Raw genomic sequence first — 22,983 nt, forward strand, 5'->3', positions numbered from 1 at the left:
ATTCGCCAGTGACACAGTCTGTAAAATTACCTCCTGAACTGATCTTTAAATACGCAGAATTCTCCACTAGAGTTCATCACCTGAACTGGACGCAAAGTTTTAAACTGATGTTGAAAACTTCATCGTTCAGGCAACTGAACAGTATTTAAAGTGCCTATACGGTAACTTAAAGAGAAATTATTAAACTTTAAGTAACTTTAACAGAGGTTTTTGGGTTTTCTCGTTGTTATTGTTAATGACACAGCAGTTACATTTCACTTACAACTTCCACCTCCTTTTCATAGTCTACCTAGTTACGGGACAATCTCACTCCAAGAACCGGCATTTTACCCTGAAAAAATACCATTTAGTAATGGTGCTTTCTTATCGAAAACTCTGGGAAGTCACCGGGTGTGCGGGGGAAGGCAGCTTTTCGAGAAGGAAAGACGGCCGTCACCCGCCCGCGAGAAGGGCCCGGTTTAAGGCCGGGAACGCAGAGAACAGATAGCCTGGCAGCAGGTGCGAGGCTCTGGCAAGGGGAGAGTCGCCGCAAGTTTCGGACCGACAGCGGGAGGCTGTCCGTTGGACAGCGGGAGGCTCGACGGGTCAGCTGGCCTTACCTCGGGCGTCCGCTCTGGCGGCTTCTTCTTCAGCGCCTGCCTAGCGCCAGGGTCCACAGGTGAGTTCATGGTCGCAGCCCCGGCCCCCGTGCTCCCCAGCCTGCCCTTAGCGGCCCATGCGACAGGCCATTTACCCTAGGTCGGGGGGGGGGCTACACCCTCCCCCGCGCAACTCCCCTGAAGAAGGGAACTCCGAACTGCGGCGGGGACTGAGCTTTGGCAAACAAGCCTTCGCAACGCCCGCCCAGGCCCTCAGCCCACGCGCGACTGGCCAGAGGGAAGCCCGCGCGGGGGCGGAGGGAAGGCGAAAGCGCGTGCGCAGCACGCGCAAGCGTGCAAACGAACGCCTAAGAGCGACTCCACGCTGACGTAAAAACTGGGGCGGTGCCCCGAAGCCGCTCCCAACCCTTCTAAGTGAGAGTTGAGGAAACGTCGCGAGACTTCACTTGAACCGGTCACTGCATCTGCCTCGGAGTGGTGGTTTCAGCCACTCCAGCTTCCGGTGGCGGGGCCGGAAACGGGTTGTGACCGACTGAGAGAAAATAGTGTGTGGAGGATCAAACCGTGGGGTAGGCGTTCCGGGTGGAGAGTTGTTTGCGCCAAAATCCGGAAGTTCAGGGCGTGGCCAGGCTCGGGGCCGACTACCAGTTCTGCTGCTCCGACACCGCTCCTCTGGAGAATGTGCGGAAGTCGAAGCTACCATTCAGCAAACGAGGAAGTTCCTACCCTGTCTTCCCTCCCTGTCTTCTAATAAAACGAGTCTCTTGTGGAAGGGTCCCGCCGAGAAGAACCTACCCTAAGACGGACGCCCTGACATCAGCGCAGAGAAATAGAAGCTTCGTGGCCTTGAGCAGGAGTGGGCAGTCGCCGAGTCTGCAGCCAGCTCAGAACTAAGCGCTGGTTGGCGAAGTCAGTCTGGACTACGTTCACATAACCAATACTGAGGCCAGCCCTCCCTCCGCTCAACCCCTTATCAGGAGTGTGCGCTTTTTACATTTTATACACTAGTCTGTTTACCAACAGGCCGAATAATGCAAATGAACATTTATTAGCTAGTACTTTGGTAAGAAAAACATCTTTTCTCCAGGGCAGCCACACCTCTGTCGAGGCTGTTTCCACTGGAACGTCACTGACAGAAGTCCAGAATCCATCCTTCCAACAATCCTATCTCAGGGCACAGATGGGCCGCACTAAGTCACACTTTTCCTTGGAGTGTCATAATCATGTCCTTTCCACTGAATACAGCTTTTTTTTTTTTTTTTCAGTACTTATGGTTCACTAAGTAACTCTGATTTAAGATTATGACGTTGTTCCCATTAATTTTTTAATGACATGGTAAGAAAATTTTAGAGTAACGAAAGGGAAAAGAGAGTTCAGGCTGCAACATTCACCATTTCAGGGATCCAGTAATGATGGCTGACGGTAAGGGGCTTTGTTTTCCGTTGGTCATTCAGCTTGCCCAAACTTGGAAGTTTACAACATAATAATAGTTGAAGTTTACAACATAATAATAGGTGAAGTTCACAACAACATAATTTCTTTTTTGAGTAGAGGGCAAAAACTTTTATCACGGAAGTTATGGCTCAGCCACTCAAAATTTTCAGTTGGTCACAAATAATTGCAATAACCCACTTTCGTCATTCTTGTGTATATTCTCTCAAAAATCTTACTAAGATCACAAAGGTTACCCCATTTTTCAAGCATGTTTCCAAAGCCACACCAGTTATTTTGAAAACAGGGAAAAGGAATTAAAAGTATGACAACCATGACCTTGGACTTTTAAGGGCAAACATCTATATTTGTGTCTTTAATAGGCTGTTTCTAGTTAAATAACTTGGTTATTTATTTCTGAACTTCAGTTTTCTTATCTGTAAAATGGGACTACTAAAAGAACTACTACTTTGGAATTTTCTGAGGATTTCATACATAGACTTCCCTGGTGGCTCAGACGGTAAAGCATCTAACTACAACGAGGGAGACCTGGGTTCAGTCCCTGGGTTGGGAAGATCTCCTCCAGAAGGAAATGGCAACCCACTCCAGTATTCTTGCCTAGAAAATCCCATGGACAAAGGAACCTTGGTAGGCTACAGTCCATGGGGCCGCCAAGTTGGACATGACTGAGTGACTTAACTTTCTTTCTACATACATGAAATAATTTACGTGAACAATCTGCACAATCCAAGCACTCCTGTTATTTCTTTTACCTCTAAGAAATGATTTCTCTAAAGCATAAATTCAAATTTGAAGAACTGGATAGGGTTTTTTCCATCTGCTGTTTTTTTCACCAGAACTATTCAGAAACACATTTAAGTATTCATGAAGATGTGGAGCAACAGGAACTCACACAAACTGCCAGTTAAGTGTATATTGGGAAACCACTTAGAAAAAAGAAGTTATCTAGTAAAGCTGAAATTTACAGCAAGCCCATCTTTGATGTTTGTCCTAAAGAACACCCAGAAAAGATGAACAGAAATGGTCACTGTTCGTATTAGCCAAAAATCTGAATAATCCACTTGTCCACCAACTATAGAATAGGTAAGTTGCTGTATATTCCTTCAATGGAATACCAGCCACAGAGCACAAGAATGAATCTCCAACATAATGCTCACAGGGAAAAAAAAAAAGCAAAATATGGAGTATCACTACACAAAGTTCAAACACAAGCAAATCTGAAGAATACCACTTAGGGATGCATACAAAGAAGTAAAAGTATAGAGAGAAGAGCAAGGAAATGTTCATGAAAGTCAGGTTGGAAGTCACAAAATGAGAAGGCAGAGTATTATGATCAGGATAGGGCACATGGAGATGGGGGGGTGGGATTCTGGGTTACTGAAAAGGATTCATTTCTTGATCTAAGTGACGGTTACAATAGTGTATATTTATTCATCTCATACTTGACAAGGAAAATGAATTAAGTCTACAAAAATACTTATTAATATAGACTTTATTGTGATAAGACAGCAACAGTAAAAACAGTATATTAATATCCATAGTAACTACACACAGCTAAATTTGAGCATATTTTCAAAGTCTATATTGTCCTTTACCATCCTGTATTATGCTTTGGTATGCTAAAAAAAAAGTGAAGAGACAGAGTGAGAGCTCTAATAACTATTTTCAGAGAAAAGCCAACCTCCAGGACAGGATTCACCAGTATTAACATACATCTCAAAGGAAAAAATAATGGTTCTTAAATTCTAGGTGCTTAAATCTTTAAAGATAGTTAAATACTGCTTCCTTGGTGTCTCAGTAGTAAGGAATGCGCCTGCCAATGCAGGAAGATGGAAGGTTCAATCCGTGGTTTCAAAAGATTCCCTTGAGAAGGAAATGGCCACCCACTCCAGTAGTCTTGCCTGGAAAAATTCCATGGACAGAGGAGCCTAGCAGGTTACAGTCCATGGGGGTCACAAAAGAGTCAGACACAACTTGGCATGGACAGAGGAGCCTGGCAGGCTACAATCGATGGGGTTGCAAGAGAGTCAGACATAACTTTGCTATGAAACAAAAACAAATCTTTAAAAAAAGAAAAAGTAGCTTAACTCTTTACCCAATCTTAATTTTTGTCATATTTGGCACAACCTGACAGCTTAATATTTTTGTCTGTCTCTTCCACCCGCAGGAAATATGTAAACTTCATGAGAAACTTTGTTATTTACTGACTTATTCCTGGTACCCAGATCTGTGTCTAGCACACAACAGGTGTTCAATCAATATCTGCTAAATGAATAGAACTATCTAAAGACTAAGCGATTAAGAGAAGATTTTGCTGTTACACAAGAACTTGATTGCTCTCCTATGGAAAAGATGTCTGGCTAGGCAACTACTCTATTATGTAAAACTGAATGCATACACAATCATATTATCATCTTTGCAGAACAACAGCAGACCAACAAAAAGAAGTTAAGAGCACTGGTTTTATGCCTGGAGAATCCCAGGGATGAGGGAGCCTGGTGGGCTGCCGTCTATGGGGTCGCACAGAGTCGGACACAACTGAAGGACTGAGCAGCAGCAGAAATGGCATCAGGAAGTGAGATTTGGGGTTGCTGGGAGACTGAGTCACTACTACTGGGAAAATAAGAGCACTTGCTGGCCTAAATCCAGAAGGTCACTTTCTATCATTGAATAAGAATCTTTGAGGGTGGGGTCTAGAAATACTTTTCAAGCACTATCTAGATGTTTCTCATATGAAACCAGGTTTGAAAACTACTTTAAATTATCTCAGGTTCTGGCTAGTCAGACCCATCTTAATTCCAACATTGAAAGATATTGACTTCTGAGTGCTGAACCAAATGTGTGACACAAAAATGGCATCAAAAGTTTCTTGAGGATATAATAGTAGCTTCCTTATATTTACATGACACGTCAACAATGTTATTCCCTTTCAGAAAATTTAGGTAACACTGCTTTTATCAATAATCTTACTTTGAGTGCTGGGGTGAATATAAAGACATGTTTTGGAACCCTCCTTGATACAATGGTTACTTGGAAAGGAAGGCATCTCAAACCTCTTCAACTTAATATCCTCCTTAGAGTAAATACACATGTACCTATGGGAGGTCTAGTCAGATAGTGTTAACCTGGGCAGAGAGCTGTGTGCAACCTAATAAAGGAATCAGTCTGGTCTCACACTTTTATGAAAAGTGGAGTTCCTTTTAAAGGAAAGGTTATAAGAGGACAAAGTCCTGGGGTGTGGGCAAGAAAGGAGCCTCTGACCCAAGCATATGTTTTAAGACCAAAAGTTCTCCTGAAAAAAAAATAATGGATGGAAATTTCATCCACTTAAAAATCTGTTTAAAATTTCTTTTAAAACTTTAAAAATCTTTGAAAAACTCTTTTGGATTGCCAGTATTTTCTTTCTTTAGGGAAGTTTAGAACAAACATAGTCAAGTCCACAGTCTGAACTATAAAGCAACAACAGGAAGCACTACACGCTCCAACTTCCCTCTTTTCTATCTGCCTAAATCCTTCTCACCCAGAGTTACAATTCCCCAGCCCCCAGTGCACGTTCAACTCATGTCTGGTTCCACTTGCCATCCCACCCCTGCCTCCTACAATGGCAAAGACAAACAAAAGAAATCTCAGATAGCTTTACAACGCATTTGTCACCACAGCCTAGGTGGAAGCATTCTGGTCTGAGATAGGAATTTAAAATAAGTAGTAATTTTAATTGGGCTTCCCTGGTGGCTCACAGGTTAAAGCATCTGCCTGCATTGTGGGAGACCTGGGTTCGATCCCTGGGTCAGGAAGATTCCCCAGGTTTACATGGCTTCTTCTAGGTTTTAAGTAATTTTCAGTTGTTTTCATAAAAGCATTTAAAGAAATTTCCAATTCATCATCATGAAGATTAGGTTAAATATAAGAATATATTGTACTTTTTGGTTACTATATTTTAACTCAAAAGAACGTATGTTAAATTCTGCCCACAATAAAACAAATAGAGGCTATACAGGAAAGGCTGGACAGATTACCTAGCAACTGTGCTGTGTGTGCGCAAAGTCACTACAGTCATGTCCAACTCTTTGCAACCCCATGAACCATAGCCACCAGGCTCCTCTGTCCATGGGGATTCTCCAGGGAAGGATACTGGAGTGGGTTGCCATGCCCTCCTCCACCTAGCAACATACCAACACTACTGAGCATTTGGAGTGTACCATCAAGCATTGAGTAAATTCTTGATATTCATTATTTCATTTGATTCTTACCACCTCATAAAGTAGATTCAAGTAAATTACCAATATAGAAATTTTGGATTAGAGAAGGACAAACTTAGAGGACATTATGAGCAAGGTCCCTGCCTACAGGTGTCACACATGGGAAAAGAATCCAGATGGGCTGACAACAGAGTCCACAATGTTACATATACCTTATTAAATGTGAAAAAAAGACCCAGGATCATCCATCAAATTGACATGTGTATTTATTGCACAAATATCCCCTAGAACTGGGAGGTTATTATAATACAGGCGTACATTTGAGAAATGTATACAGAACAAGGAACACGTATTTACATTTTACATCTCCCACCATCTAAATAACTTAGAGAAAGCAAAACAATCTCATAAGACATCTAGCAGAAGTAGGCATTGTATAAAATGTTTGTTCTTTTTTAAGTGATCATCCCCAGTGTATGCCAATTGCAACAAAATGAAATATGTGCTACTATGTTTATTGCACTTAACATTTTCAAACTCAAAATTAAGACACATTAATAAAAGCCAGGAATATTCAAAATCAAAAGTTAGTTTATATACAGGAAAAATTAGTTTTAAATCTATAATGTAAAAGATTCCTTTTTCATTTCCTGCTGCAACAAACAGGTTTTTAAAATGTGTACTACATATCTGTCTGTACCATAAGAAGTTGAAAAATTATTTTGAAAGGGCCAAAATTCTTTTCACATTCATCATAATGACCATACTTCAAAGAAGTAGCAGTTCATTGCTTGGGCTTTGTGTAATGAAAGAATAACTATAACAAACAGAGCAAAAATTACAGGATGATAAATTGTAAAACTCAGGAATCCTGTAAGGATTAATGATTCTATACGAAGCTTAGTTTTAAGAATTACAGTAGCATGAGCCATCTATTTGTTGAAAACCAGATTTCCAAAATGGTAATTTATTACAGATTTCAAATAAATAGGACTGTGAATAGTTTGATGATTAATTTAAAAAATAAGACACAATAACAGACACTGTTTACCTGCTACGTATCCTGAACTATAATGAGAAAAAATGTAAGTGGCCCACATATGATCTTTTCCATATTCTGAATTCAGAAAAAGAGACTGATTCATAAAATTCAAAACAACAGATCAGATATTTCTTTAATGAATAGACTAAAAAAACTATGCCAATGAAAATATATCCACAAACACTCTTTGACAGCAAGTCGCCCATGGGAGACTCAGGCACTAAAACAGCTGATAGGATACAGGGGCCAAACTGCCTGCAGGCACACCAACTTCAGGTTTACATTCCATTAAAATAACCATTTCATCTCAGTCGAGCTGGAGATTAGAACAAGGTAAAATGTGACCCAATGCTATAAATTCGAGGTCAAAAACTAAATAAACCACAGAAATTTCCTTAATTACTGAAAATTTAAATAGCAAGAATGGATGCATTATACACAAAAGATACTTAGTAACAGAATAAGCAAGTGGTTTTCAGTTTTAAGCTAATCAGCTGATTATGATGAAAATAGTTCATGAAAGCAGAAACCAGTTTCACTTCTTACATTAAGAGCATCTTAGACCAGATAAGTAAAGGATAAACTATTAATATAATGTAGTATTTCAAGTAAACTGAGGTAGTAGAGCATATTGAAAACTTTATCTACCCATCTTTCTATTTACATTACTTACAAGAGTTTGGTTCCATATTAGCCTTTCGCACAAACAACCCTCCCCAGTATATACAAAAACAGTTACAACTGAAAAGTTTAAATCTTTGAAAAAAAAATAGCTATTGGAAGGGAGGAGCTATTAGAGAAAAGAAAATTTTAAGAATTAATGAGTTTTGTTAGTGTAAATTGAATATTATGAAGCAGTGAAACAAATATTCAGTTCCTATGGGTTCAAGAAGGGCTTGATACCGAAAACCAAGGGCCTCGGCTACCTGAGCACTTTTAAAGAAAATAGTATTATTTCTGCCAATGCTTTGGTGCAATTTTTAGTCCCAATTTTAATTTATTAAATTAGATGCAAATATGTAAATATTAACATTCGTAAGAATTAGCTTATACTTATAAACAAAACAAATGGTATAAAGTAGTATTCTTATTTTGGGAATCTACATTCCTCAACCTTAAAAAAAGATTGGCTTTACTTATAGTTTAGGATGTGTGAAACAGAAAAATCACCGGAAAGTAATATTTCAACACTATATACAATTACTACTAGTTGAAAATATATCTTTAAAAAGGCATGTTTACCAATCTTGTATTTCTACCTCTGGTTTTTTAAAAAATAGATACATATGTACACTTGGGTGTATAACATAACACAAATTTATATACTTTATTCTTTTATTTTAATTAAAAGTTGTTTAAAATATTGAGAAATACTTAGAAATCAGCTATTTTGAATTGAAAAACAAACAAACAAAACCAAATAATCACAACTCTATATATCTTTGTACCTTAGAAACAAAGAAAACTAGTGAAATGACTATTTCTGGGCCATTTAGTGAGATATCTGTTGCTACTTATGAGCTGTGGCAAGACTGTAGTGATCATAATCAAATTCTTCAATGTTACTCATTTTATAGAAACTTCTAATTACAATGTGGCTTCTTCAAATGCTTTTCCCCCAAATGCTTTTTTCAGTTTCACTTGGTTAAAAATCTACCACCATCCAGAAGTCCAATTAAAATGAAAAAGTCATCCGTGGTGACACGATATGCACTGCAATGCAGAATACCAAGGTGACTGACTCATTCAGGTGAAAGTCTGAGGAGAAAAAAAACTGCCATAAATGCATGTTGTGACTGCTTCCTTGGTTTCTACTTAACTTTTCACTGAAGTTAATTTCCAACAGCCTTTATGTTAAAGTAGTATCTGAGCAACATACGGGGAGTGAGTGCTTGCTACAGCAGCCAAGAGGGGAAGATCACTGGATTCAATCCTGGGGGGAAAAAAAAAAAAATCTCAGTTCAAGTTTTCTATGCCCAGTACGTAAGTCCTACAGGCAAAAGACTGCTACCTGTAAGATCACTATACATCTCCAATCAAGGACACTGGCCACCATGGTCAAAATGAAAAGGGGAAGAGAGCTCAAGATAATGAAAATAAGAAATTTTTCCATAAGTAAAAATCATAACCAAAGATTTTTTTTCAAAAAGGAAACCTCTGAAATGCAACAGAAATGAAGTCTTAAATGTAGAAAACCATCTCAGTGATCTGCTGATGGGCCATGCATCAGGGCAAGTGATGATGTCTAAGAAATACTATATAATAACAGAATGATAGTATGCAGCCCTATTGTTCTGGATACAAATGTTTCTATAGTAAGATTCACTGGAAAGAAGTAATGGAAACCTCTTAAAAATATAATCTACCACAAATAATGTACAGGAAAAGAAAACTGGCCAATAAATATCAAAATAAGTTATGTAGACTCACTCATGGTAGAGAATAAATCTGAATAAAGTCAGATTTCATTTTTCAGCAAGTAGATTAGCAAAAATTAAAAAGTTTGGTAATAAAAGTAGTAGGAAAAGTGTGCTTCCCACTGTTTGTGGGAATTTATTCTGGTACTTTCTGAATAGAATTTACTATTGCTTATCAAAATAAATACCAAGATCTAGCAACAATTTAATATACATGTCCTTTAATTCAAAAATTCTACTTCAAATAATGTATCCCATATACTTTAAAGAATTATACTGATTCCAGCACTGATCTGTAATAGCTAACTACTGAAAATAATCTAAACACCATATAATGGAATGCAATATAGCCTTTAAAAATGATATAGACCATATGTGTGGGATGTGCTTAAATGAACATTCAAGATTCATTAAAAGGCAAGTTGCAGAATGGCAAATAAGAGTATAAACGAATTTGTACTTTTAACCCTACACATTTAAAAATTCTATAAGAAACAATCATTAACTGTGTTTAGATGAAAACAGAAATTGTGGAAAAGATGATACAACTTTTCACTTTATGCCAAAATGCATCTAACACTGTACATACATTACCTTAAAAATTAGTTTAACCTTTTAAAAAATTAAAAGCTTCACACACAGAGAATCATTTCCAATCTGGATGCTAAGGAATAACATTAATGAAAGAATTTAATCTGGTTTCAGACATACAGTAGTAGCTCAATATTGGCTGTTATCTCCCTTCATAAAAGCTAAAACTAGACAAAAGTTCTAGCTTGTTTTAATTCATTCAACCAGCATCTCAAGAAATAATTCATGCACCTGCGCGCACGAGCACACACACACACACACGGAAAGTGGGCAAAGAACACAGGGAAAGTGGCCACAGAACGTAATGAAAGGGGCTATACTATGACTCCCGCCAGCTTCCTCTTTGTCCTTCAGTTAGCATTTTACATAACTGGCTTCTTCCCAGGAATAACTGCAGAGTATTAAGACATAATATATAAAAAATGGAGAAGGAACAATAAATATGTAGATAATATACCACCAACCACAGAGGGCCATTATTTCTTCAATCAGTTCATCTGGATGACAGGGAAAATGCTGGGAATGATGAGTTTATAATATATTTAATAAATAAAAATAAATATTCAACTTTTCTAATGCAAAAATTTATATTTTAATTCATTTCTATTAAACTATATTCTCAATCTAGTGAACTGCACAGGGACAGTGCCTTTCACATCAGTCCAAGACAAGGTTCTGCTTTTATATTGTAGAGCACAACCCAGATGATAATACTGTACAGCTTCTAACAAGACAACAATTTAAAAAGAAAAAGGCAATTTTGATGAATGTTCCTTGCCTAAATAAAGACAGTGCAATTTTAAGCAAAGCCAGAGAAAATCAGGAACATACCCTAGAACCACTCCTAGCTCCTTGACATGAACACGCATCTGCCCCCTCAGGTACTCAGACAGCATTTTGCTCTTGAAGTACAGCTCCTGTAACCGATCTTCAAGATGCATTACACACTGCAGTTAGGAGGGAACCAAGAACAAGGTCAGAAAACGCACAACTCAAAGTAATGGCAAATTCCAAAACATTATACTTTGACAATTCTACTTAGCTATTCCAACATAATCTAAAATTTGGAGCATATTTTTAAAGCATGCAATTTTAGCTAAAGGAGTGTAAACTCACTAGCTTGTATCAAAGATTTAGATTCTACAGAACTATTTTTTTAATGTGGTAAATTACATACAAATTAACCATTTTACATATGAGTTACCATTTTAACTACTTTATACAACTAAGAGGCATTAAGTACATTCAAAAGGTTATGCAACTTATCACCACCATCCATATCCAGAACTTTGAAAAATAAGTTTTTATTCCAAATTTGATAACTGTAACACTCATAAATTAATATACTTCAAATATATTTACATTAGAAAATAGAAAGCAAAAGAAAAAAATTTCCAGCAGCTCATAGAGAATGCTCTATAGGCCTCACTAGAAGAAATGTTTCTAGGCTGGAATATTAAAAACTAAAACATATACATTTTGTTTCTTGTCAATTAACTTGCACAAGTTACTAAAATAAGTGTCTTTTATGTGAATTGTTAGTATATATATATATATATATATATGAAGAAAAAGCATGAGGGGTAGGTGCTAAAATACTAAATTCCTGCAGAGTATTTCTCTCTTATGAAAACTGGCTGCTGTTAAAGCTCCTAATAAAAACACATTTTCTTTTTCTTCAGGGAAAAAAAAACTGAATAGATTTCTTGGCACACATTCTTTCGTGGTGTATTTTTGGTAGTATTAACATAATGCTCATGCAGACTGAAAATGCCTTAAGTAAAAAAGAAAATATCTATAAAACATATGTTAATAATAGGATTCATACACACAAACTTGCCATATTACCCACTGTTAGGCACACAATTCAATGTTATTAAGTATATTCACAATGTTGTACACCATCATCACTATCCATTTCCAGAACATTTTCATTATCCCAAACAGAAACTCTACACCCAGTCATACAATAACCCTTTATGCCCTCCTTCCCCCACTCCTAGTAACCTATCTATTCTGTTTCTATGAACATGCCTATTCCAGACACCTTATGTAAGTGGCAGAGAAGGCAATGGCACCCGACTCCAGTACTCTTGCCTGGAAAATCCTATGGATGGAGGAGCCTGGTAGGCTGCAGTCCATGGGGTCGCTAAGAGTCGGATACAACTGAGCGACTTCACTTTCACTTTTCATTTTCATGCACTGGAGAAGGAAATGGCAACCCACCCCAGTGTTCTTGCCTGGAGAATCCCAGGGATGGGGGAGCCTGGTGGGCTGCCATCTCTGGGGTCGCACAGAGTTGGACACGACTAAAGTGACTTAGCAGTATGTAAGTGGACCACACAATTTCTGTCCTTTTGTGTTTTGCTTATTTCACTTAGCATAACATTCCAACCCTGCTGTACCATGTATCAGAATTTTCTTCCACTTTATAGCTGAAATATTCCATTCTGTGTATTATACATCATTTACTGGTGGACATGAGTTGTTTCCAATTTTGTCTGCTGTAAGTAATACTGCTGTGAAAAACAGGGAACAACTGTTCAGTCCCTGCTTTCAGTTATTTTGATTATAAATATAGAAGCAGACCTGCTGGACCACATGACATTTAATACAATGTTAAAACTTTTTGAGGAACTGCCAAACTGTTTCCACACCAGCTACACCATTTTACATTCCCACCAGCAATGCATAACAGTTCTGATTTCTCTGTATTCAATATTTGTTATTTTGGGGGTTTATTTGATCAAAACCATCCTTATGGGTGTGAAATGGTATCTCAATGTGGTTTTGATTTTCATTTTCCTAATAACTAATGGATGTTATTGAGTATCTTCTCATGTATTTATTGGCTATTTGTTTATCTTCTTTAGAGAAGTGTCTACTCAGGTCCTTTGCCTATTTTTTGAGTTGCTTATTTGCTGAGTTGTAAGAGTTCTCTATGTATTCTGGATTATCAATCTCTTTTCAGATCTATGATTTAGTAAATATTTTCTCCTGTCCTGTCAGTTGTCTTTTCCCTCTGTTGATACACACAAGTTTTTAGCTCGATGAAGTCCCAATTTATCTACTTTTCCTTTACTGTCTGTCCTTTTGATGCCACGTCCAAGGAATCACTGCTAACTCCAGTATCATGAAGATTATCCCCTATATTTTCTTTAGAGAGTTTTACAGTTTAATATTTAAATTTAGGTTTTTTTTTTTTTTTTAAGTTTAGATTTAAGTTAAAGTCCATTTGTATTAATGGCGTAAAGTACCGGTTCAACTTCATTCTTTTGCATGTGGATATCCACTTTTCTCTAGGCTGGAATACTGGAGTGGGTAGCCTTTCCCTTTTCTAGGGACACGCACACATCCAGTTTTTTTCAGTAGGATTTGCTGCAAAGACTCCTTTTCCCTTTGAATAGTCTTGGCTTCCTTGTCAAAAATCAACTGACCATATATGTTAGGGTTTATTTGGGGGATACTATAATCAATTGGTCTATATGTCTGTCCTTATGATACTAACACACTGTTTTGATTACTGTCCCTTTATATAAAGTTTTAAAATTAGGAGGAGTAACTCCCCCAGTTTCATTCTTAGAGTCTTCCAAACAATGTGAAATGACTTTCATTTATTTATGTCTTTAATTTCTATCAGAGATGTTTTGTAGTTTTCAATGTAGAAGTATTTTGCCTCCTTGGTGAAATATATTCCTAAATAATTTATTCTTTTAATGCTACTGTAATTGCTTTCTTCATTTCTTCTTCAAGACTGTTCATTCCTAGCATATGTGAATGCAACTATCTTTGCATGCTGATTTATCTTACATCTTTGCTAAATCCATTTATTAACTCTATCAGGGTTTTTTGGTGGAATCTTAGTTTCCTACATATAAGATCATATCTGCAAACAGAGATAGTTTTCTTTTTTTCCAATTAGGATACCTTTTGCTTCTTTTCTTGCCTAACTGCTCTGGTTATGACTTTCCAATACTATGTTGAGAAAAAGTGGTGAAGGTGAACAACCACATCTTCTCCCTGTTCTTAAGGATAAAACTTTTATTAGTCTTTAATCACTGACTATAACGCCAGCTCTGGGTCTATCGTACATAGCTTTTGTCTTGTTGATCTACAAAGGTCTTTAACTATGCTGTATTACAGTTCTCATAACCAAAAAAGGAAAGAATCTTGAAATCTTGGAAATGGCATCTTCAGAAAAAGGTTATCAGTGTTATAAAAAAGGATCATCCAGGGACTTCCCTGGTGGTTCAGTGGCTAAGACCACACTCCCAGTGGAGGGGCCCTGGGTTCAATCCCTGGTCAGGTAACTAAATCCCAAATACTGCAACTAAGACTTGGCACAGCCAAATAAATTAATTAATTAATTAAAAATTAAAAAAAAAAAAAAAACAATCATCCAAAGTCCTAATATGAAAATGAGGCTACACAATGCACTGGCATTCTGCACAGAGCTTAGGGCTTGTTACATGTTATTACTTCACATAATACTAAGCCAGGTACTGCATATAGACAAGTACATGTATATATCCCTTTCTGTCTTAGCTTGAGTTACAGTAACAAAGTACCACAGACTCAATGGCTTAAATAACAGATAATTATTTTCTCACAGCTCTGGAAACTGGGAGTCTGAGATTAGGGTGCCAGCATGGCTGAGTTTTAGTGAGAACTCTCTTCCTGGCTAGCAGAGGGCTCCCTTCTCCCTGTGTCCTCACACGGTAGAGCAAATGGAATCGCTCTCTTCCTCTTAAGGCCACTAATCTCATAATGAGAGTCCCACTCTCATAACCTGCTGCTAAGTCATTTCAGTCGTATCCGACTCTGTGTGACCCCATAGACGGCAGCCCACCAGGCTCCCCTGTCCCTGGGATTCTCCAGGCAAAAACACTGGAGTGGGTTGCCATTTCCTTCTCCAATGCATGAAAATGAAAAGTGAAAGTGAAGTCGCTCAGTCGTGCCCGACTCTTAGCGACCCCATGGACTACAGCCTACCAGGCTCCTCCGTCCATGGGATTTTCCAGGCAAGAGTACTGGAGTGGGGTGCCATTGCCTTCTCCGTAACCTAATCTGACCCTAATTATTTCTCAAAGGCCATCACATTGCAGACTATGGCTTCAACATATTGATTTTAGAGGAACACAAACACTGTAGTCCATAACACCTTCTTTCAAGAAAATAATAATGAAGATAACAGTAGTATTCAATGTAGGCACATGAATAACAATAGGGTTAAGTTAGCTATCACAGTGCCCACAGTAATTCAAGCCTTACACATACTTACAAAATTTGGAGACAGGTTATGTTTATAAAGCTGAAGAGTGGAATGAAGCAGATTGGAAACTAGACTGGAAACCAATACTTCCTTTCCCAATTTATTATCTGTCATTCGTCTCTGGCTACTGGCCACTTGAACAGTCCATTTATCCATATCTGCTATAATACAGACAGCTTCTGCTATTGGTTCATCCAATACTGGGTGCTGGAAAAAAGAAAAAAGAAAAAGAAATCACCTTCAAAAAAGAAAAGTTTTCAAAGATAATGTTAATGGGATGGGCAAGGAAGAGAAACTAGACAAAAACAAAACAAAGGAATATGAAACTTCTGAGAGTTACTGCCAAAGAATCCTTGACGGTGAAGAAAGTAGCTCAATAACAAATACCCTGAGATATCTTATAGAAATCATAAAACATTCATTACCAGAATTTTAATCCAGAACTTGAATTTTACCAGTATTTTGATCATTCATTCAACAGATTTACTGAGTGCCAACTATGTGCCAGAAAACTGAAAGAAAATACTTTTACTTTGAAAGAGCTAAATATTTTAAAAATAGGAAGGAAATAAATTCACATGAAAGGTCAATGGTAAGGTTCTGTGCTAACTATGCCATCTAGTCAGGCATTAATTTGTTTGAGCACCTCAGAGGCTATCCCTTGATTATCTCTTTCTAGGTATGTGTGCTAGGTTTTTCTATTTTACAAAAATATATATCCAGAGTACAGATACAGCAGTTAAAAAGGAGACAAATCAACACATACTAACATGTTTCTCAGGATACTTGGTTAAATGGGTGGGAGAAAAGTCACTACACGCAGCTTCCCAGATAATATAGTAGTAAAGAATCCACCTGCCAAGCAAGGCAGGAGACATAAGAGATGAGGGTTTAATCCCTAGTTTGGGAAGATCCCCTAGAAGAGGAAATGGCAACCCACTCCAGTATTCCTGCCTGGAAAATTCCACAGACAGAGGAGCCTGTTGGGCTACAACGGAGTTGCAAAGAATCAGACACGACTGAGCATGTGCATGCACACACTATATCCCAGTTATGTTCTTAAAAATTCAGATCTTTATCTAAATGAAAATGTATAGAAAAAAGAAAATACTCAAATCAAACTGTTTATTATAAAGTTTTCTGTGAAGAAGTACGAAATATTAAGAGTATAGAGAATTTTCACCTTTTACTTTGTATATCTTTATATTGCTTAATTTCTATCAGAAGCATTCACTTAAATGATATTTTAATAAGAAAATTTAAGAAATAGAGAGAAAAACATTTTTAGCTCACGTATATGGATAAAAGAACCACAGGCATATGCCTGTGCCCTTGGGTTCCCATGGTTTACCCACAAAGAATTAAGTACATAGTACCACCATAAATAAGAGATGCTCAATACATCTTTTTGTATTCAGAAAGGTAAGGCTTTCTTCACCACTGGCCATATGAATTAACATATTGGCAGTAAGACTGAAATATAAACTACAATCTGAAATACTTAAACCCTATAGCTTTTCTCCTTTATAACTTTCACTATTACTAAAATTTCACAGCAAGAATGTAACAAGTTTAGTCCTGGAAAAACCCAAGTTTGGCACCCCCCCACCCCCCACAGGGATATCTCCTGGTCCAGAATAAAGCTTTTTGCTTGATGCTAAGGAAACAAAGAGAAGGGAGCTCACAGTCCCATGAGGGAGATAAAAAGAAATACCTATGCAGCTATGAAAATACCTGTGTAACAAATTAAACAGTCACGAAGTGCTGGGGTACCAGAGGAGGGCAACAGTGGGTTCTGTATGACTGGAAGTTACACAGTAGAAGGAACACAAGGATATGACACTGAAGCATGAATAGCATTCCTAATGAAAAACGGAAGAGGATTATGGATAATTCTGTAAAGGGGAATACCATGAAAAGACTCAAAATGAGAAGTAGATGCATGTAACCAAATTTGTGAAAAATGATACTGAGAAGTGGGAAACAAAAGAATGCAAAGGAGGAGGCTAGAAAGCTAACACTGTGAAGACTTCCCATGGAACTCTAAATTCTGTATTTGTTTTTATAAATGGTAGTTAAATATTTCTTATTCAACTCTTACCAAGGATATAATACTTTTCATCAACTTCAATATTGAAACATAATTTTGGAAATGGTATATACATGTAAAGAGATAAGGTAGATCTTACATTTTTAAGAAACAAGAAAAGAGTGAATATATACTTCAATGTAACCGCTTTTGTTCTTATAAAAAAAAATACAGTGGGAGATAGGATTAAATAATTTAAGTGGAAAACAAGCTGTTAAAGGAAGATACGTCTTACAAAGGCAGAGGGCATCTTCAGGAGATGAGAATTACAATGGAAGTCCATCTACTAGCCTCACAAGGAAATGCCTAAACAGGTAATGAGGAAACTGCTATGAAACAAACATCTCTCTTTTTTAAAGGCTTAAAAACTACTTTAGAAATTCACTTTATAGCTCCTCAATCAAAAGTCACATGGCTAAGATTTTAAAAGCTATTTTTTTCTGGTAAGATAAAGGAAAATGAGCCCACATCACTAGTTTCCGAAGAAGTATTAGTTTCTCAGTCATGTCCAACTCTTTGCAACCCCATGGGCTCTACAGGCTCCTCTGTCACGGAATTCTCCAGGTAAGAATACTGGAATGGGTTGCCATGCCCTTCTCCAGGGGATCATTCTGACCCCAGGATCAAACCCGGGTCTCCCGCATTGCAGGCAGATTCTTTACCCTCTGAGCCACCAGGGAAGCCCAGTTTCCCAAAAAAGAAGGGCCTAAAACCCAAGTCTGAGACTACAACTGATCCAAATCAAACTCACTTACAGTTCAGTTCAGTTGCTGAGTCGTGTCCGACTCTGCCACCCCACGGACTGCAGCACACCAGGCTCCCCTATCCATCACCAACTCCCGTACCTTGCTCAAACTCATGGTGATGCCATCCAACCAACTCATCCTCTGTCATCTGCTTCTCCTGCTGCTTTCAATCTTTCCCAGCATCATGGTCTTTTACAATGAGTCAGTTCTTCACATCAGGTGGCCAAAGTACTGGAGTTTCAGCTTCAGCATCAGTTCCTCTGTTGAATATTTGGGATTGATTTCCTTTAGGATAGACTGGTTTGATCTCCTTGCAGTCCAAGGGACTCTCAAGAGTATTCTCCAACAGCACAATTTAAAAGCATCATTCTTTAGCACTCAGCTTTCTTTATGGTCCAACTCTCACATCCATACATGACTACTAGAAAAACCATAGCTTTGACTAGATGGATTTTTGTCAGGAATGTCTCTGCTTTTTAATATGCTGTCTAGGTTTGTCATCATTTTTCTTAAAAGAAGCAACTGTCTTTTAATTTCATGGCTGCAGTCACCATCTGTATTGAGTTTGGAGTCCAAGAAAATAAAAATAAAGACTGTCACAGTTTCCATTGCTTCCCCATCTATTTGCCATGAAGTGATGGGACCAGATGCCATGACCTTAGTTTTCTGAATGCGGAGTTTTAATAAAGCCACTTTTTCACTCTCCTCTTTCACTTTCATCAAGAAGCTCTTTTAGTTCCTCTTCACTTTCTGCCCTAAGGGTGGTGTCATCTGCATATCTGAGGTTATTGATATTTCTCCCGGCAATCCTGATTCTAGCTTGTGCTTCATCCAGTCTGGCAGTTCACATGATGTACTCTGCTTAGAGTTAAATAAGCAAGGTGACAATATACAGCCTTGATGTACTCCTTTCTCAACTTGAAACCTGTCAGTTGTTCCATGTCCAGTTCTAACTGCTGCTTTTTGACCTGTATCAGGTTTTACAGGAGGCAGGTCAGGTGGTCTTGTATTCTCATCTCTTTAAGAATTTTCCAGTTTGTTATGATCCATACAGTCAAAGGCTTCAGCATAGTCAATGATGCAGATGATTTTCTGAATTCTCTTGCTTTTTCTATGATCCAACGGATGGTAGCTGGTTCCTCTGCCTTTTCTAAATACAGTTTGAACATCTCGAAGTTCTCAGTTCACATAGTGTTGAAGCCTACCGTGGAGAATTTTGAGCATTACTTTGCTAGCATGTGAGATGAGTGCAATTGTGTGCTAATTTGAACATTCTTTGTCATTGCCTTTCTTTGGGATGGCTTCTCTAGTTGCTCAGCTGGTAAAGAATCCACCTGCAATGTGGGAGACCTGGATTTGATCCCGGATTGGGAAGAAGAAGGGCAAGGCTACCCACTCCAGTATTCTGGCCTGGAGAATTCCATGGACTATATAGTCAATGGGGTTGCAAAGAGTCAGACAAGACTGACTGAGTGATTTGCACTTTCTCTTCTTTGGGATTGGAATGAAAACTAACCTTTTCCAGTCCTGTGGCCACTGCCAAGTTTTCCTAATTTGCTGGCATGTTGAGTGCAGCACTTTAACAGTATCATCTTTTAGGATTTCATATAGCTCAGCTGAAATTCCATTACCTCCACTAGCATTATTCATAGTGATGCTTCCTAAGGACAACCTGACTTCACAATTCCGGATGCCTGGCTCTAGGTGAGTGATCACACAATCGTGCTTAGCTGAGTGATTAAGATCTTTTTTGTATAGTTCTTGCCACCTCTTCTTAATATCATCTGCTTCTGTTAGGTCCATACCATTTCTGTCCTTTAGTGTGCCCATCTCTGCATGATATGTTTCCTTGGTATCAATTTTTTGAAGAGATCTCTAGTCTTGCGCATTTTATTGTTTTCCTCTATTTGCACTGATCACTTACTTAGGAAGGCTTTTTTCTCTCTCCTTGCTATTCTTTGGAAATTCTGCATTCAGATGGATGTATCTTTCCTCTTCTCCTTTGCCTTTTGCTTTTCTTCTTTTCTCAGCTATTTGTAAGGTCTCCTCAGACAACCATTTTACCTTTTTGCATTTCTTCTTCTTAGAGATGGTTTTGATCACTGCCTCCTGTACAGTGTTACATAGTTCTTCAAGTACTCTATCTATCAGATCTAATCCCTTGAATCCATTTGTCATTTCCACTGTATAACAGTATAAATTCATTTTAGGAGTTGTTAAAGGAACAAGGGGACAGTACCAGTGATTTATTCTGAAGCTGCTTCTTTTCACTCAATGGATTATCATAAGCAATGTCCTAATCTGATAAAATTTCAAGTTAGTCAAATTCAGTCCTTTCCTTAACCATCAACTTCTGGGAAGAAACAGCGTATACCCAATAGGAACATATTCTTACTTGAGAATACATTTCCTATTTTGTGACCTGGAAGTATTTGAGGCTGGATACAAATACTTTCCTCAAAACTAGTCAGTTTTCTTCATTTACCTTTTTTTTTCCCCCAAGAGAGAGAACCCCAATATTTTAAAGGGAACAGGTTTTAGGGACATTACAAACTGCTGTTCAAACTAGCATTGTCTTTGGAGAAGAAAATACCAAACATGCAACTAGAACATGAAAATAGTTCTAAATTTAAAAATTGGTCAATATCTTCATTTCTGGGAATCTAGCCTAAAGAAATAACCTTAAATTCATAAAACGCAGCAACAGTATCAATGTTATTTATAACAATAAAAGGAAGAAAAGTTGTTTTTTAAATTTGAGCAATAAGAGACTGAAGAGCACAGAAATAAACCCATGTATGGTATGTTCAATTAATTTGACTAAGGACCCAAGAATAGTTACTTCAATAAGTGGTGCTTAATGAAACTGGACCACTATCTTACACCACACACAAAGTCAATTCATATGCTAAATGAGTCCTATATACCATGACCAAATGGAATTTTTCCCCCTAGGAATACAAAGATTGGATTAATATCTAAAAGTCAGTCAATGTAATCTATCACATTAACAGAAAAACCCACATGATCATTTCAATAGAGTCACAAAAGTATTTGACAAAACCCCACACTAGGTCATGATTTAAGGGGGTAGGGCACAGAAAACTCAAAACACTAGGAATAGAACTTTATCCAGGTGATAAAAAAGCATCGCATAAGAATCCAACACCTAACATCATTACACTTAATAATTAAACGCTTGACATCTTTTCCCTAAGAAAAAGAACAAGATAGAGATGTCTACCATCAGCACTTCAATGCAACACTGTACTAAACGCTCTAGGCTATATTATCAGGCCAGGGCCAAAAAGAGGCACCCAGACTGGAAAGGAAGACAGTAACATGAGGCTGTATGTAGAAAATCTCAAAGAAGCCACACAAAGGATTATGAAAACTAATAAAAGAGCTCAGCAAAGCATCAGGATACAACAGCAATATATAAAAAATCAACTATAATACTATGCCAGAAATGAAAATTAATTCCATTCACATTTATGCATTTGCAATATTTTGATGTTATAAATAACTTGGTGATGAACACCTAAGAATACACATAGTATTTTCTGTATTTTCAGATTTCCAATTTGACAGATTCCTTTCAGTAATTTTCACAATGACAGGTACAAACATACAGGTAACCACATATAAAGTGATGGATTTAGAGAACAATTGTGTTCTGTGTGTGCATCCGTGTGTGTTCAGTCATGTTCAACTCTTTGAGACCACCAGGCTCCTCTGTCCATGGAATTTTCCAGGCAAGAATACTGGAGCGGGTTCCCATTTCCTTCTCCAATTACACACTGAAGTGTGACCAAAAAAAGGCAACTCTGGGTTCTACTGGTTAATAGTTTGTCCGAATAAATTTAAGAGCAGTGAAGGCCACTCACCTGCACAGCATGAGATAAATCTGACACCAGACACTGACGGAGCCTCTCATCATTCCCGATTCCTTGAAGAACAAAGTCAGGGACATAAGAAGAGCAATAGCCACCCAGCAAGGATCTCCCAAAGTTGGCGATGTTGGGCTGAACAGCACTCACTTCAATTAACTTTGACCTGGGAGAAAAGTTCCAAAAGAAGGCCCATCTATTCAGTAATAAATATATTTTACAAACATACAAAAAAAATTTGGACTCTACTAATCCACATTTCCAGTACCATCATTTTCTATAAAATATACTAAAAGTAAAATCATCCTTAAATAAAAACTGGCCTAAAAACAAACAAAAAAACCACACTGGTTTAAGGGCTCAATGAGAACACAAAACACTCCTTCATATCCAAAAAGGGTTTGATGGACAACTGTAATGAGATGAGCATGAATCTTTCACAACAGACTTTAGGAAGGCTATCCCTTGTGTATATGTAACACACCCTTAATACAATCAAATTACAGAAACCATCACCTAAAACCAAGTATAAATAATTCACAAACCCAAAGTTTGGTGTGTAACATTTCTCAGGTATGAATCTCTTCCTTGTATTCTTGACCGCGAGTATATTTCTATGCTTTCCTCTTATCTCCAAACTATTTCCTACCTTCTCTCAGTGATCACCTCTCCCTAGTTGCCAGGCT

The 22,983-nt window shown here is 37.8% G+C and overlaps 2 protein-coding genes across 10 annotated transcripts in view; both read right to left on the minus strand.

Moving 5' to 3' along the window:
* RAPGEF6 (Rap guanine nucleotide exchange factor 6) overlaps positions 1-905 on the minus strand; it is a 217,024-nt gene extending 216,119 nt beyond the window's left edge. For 7 of the 8 annotated variants that reach the window (XM_040241778.1, XM_040241776.1, XM_040241777.1 and 4 more), the window contains exon 1: positions 600-905. In XM_040241778.1, coding sequence (XP_040097712.1) covers positions 600-668 — 69 coding nt within the window. In that variant the 5' untranslated portion in view covers positions 669-905. The remainder of the gene's footprint in view (positions 1-599) is intronic. The other variant, XM_040241779.1, reaches the window with a different exon arrangement.
* Positions 906-6,494: 5,589 nt separating this feature from the next.
* The window catches only part of FNIP1 (folliculin interacting protein 1), a 124,664-nt gene continuing 108,175 nt past the window's right edge, over positions 6,495-22,983 (minus strand). For both annotated transcript variants that reach the window (XM_040241784.1, XM_040241786.1), the window contains 4 exons: positions 22,295-22,463; positions 15,582-15,779; positions 11,132-11,247; positions 6,495-9,225 (listed from right to left, as the gene is read on the minus strand). In XM_040241784.1, the coding sequence (XP_040097718.1) occupies positions 9,147-9,225; positions 11,132-11,247; positions 15,582-15,779; positions 22,295-22,463 (562 nt within the window). In that variant the 3' untranslated portion in view covers positions 6,495-9,146. The remainder of the gene's footprint in view (positions 9,226-11,131; positions 11,248-15,581; positions 15,780-22,294; positions 22,464-22,983) is intronic.

This window comes from Oryx dammah, unplaced genomic scaffold, assembly GCF_014754425.2.
Source record: "Oryx dammah isolate SB20612 unplaced genomic scaffold, SCBI_Odam_1.1 HiC_scaffold_5, whole genome shotgun sequence".
NCBI lineage: Eukaryota > Metazoa > Chordata > Mammalia > Artiodactyla > Bovidae > Oryx > Oryx dammah.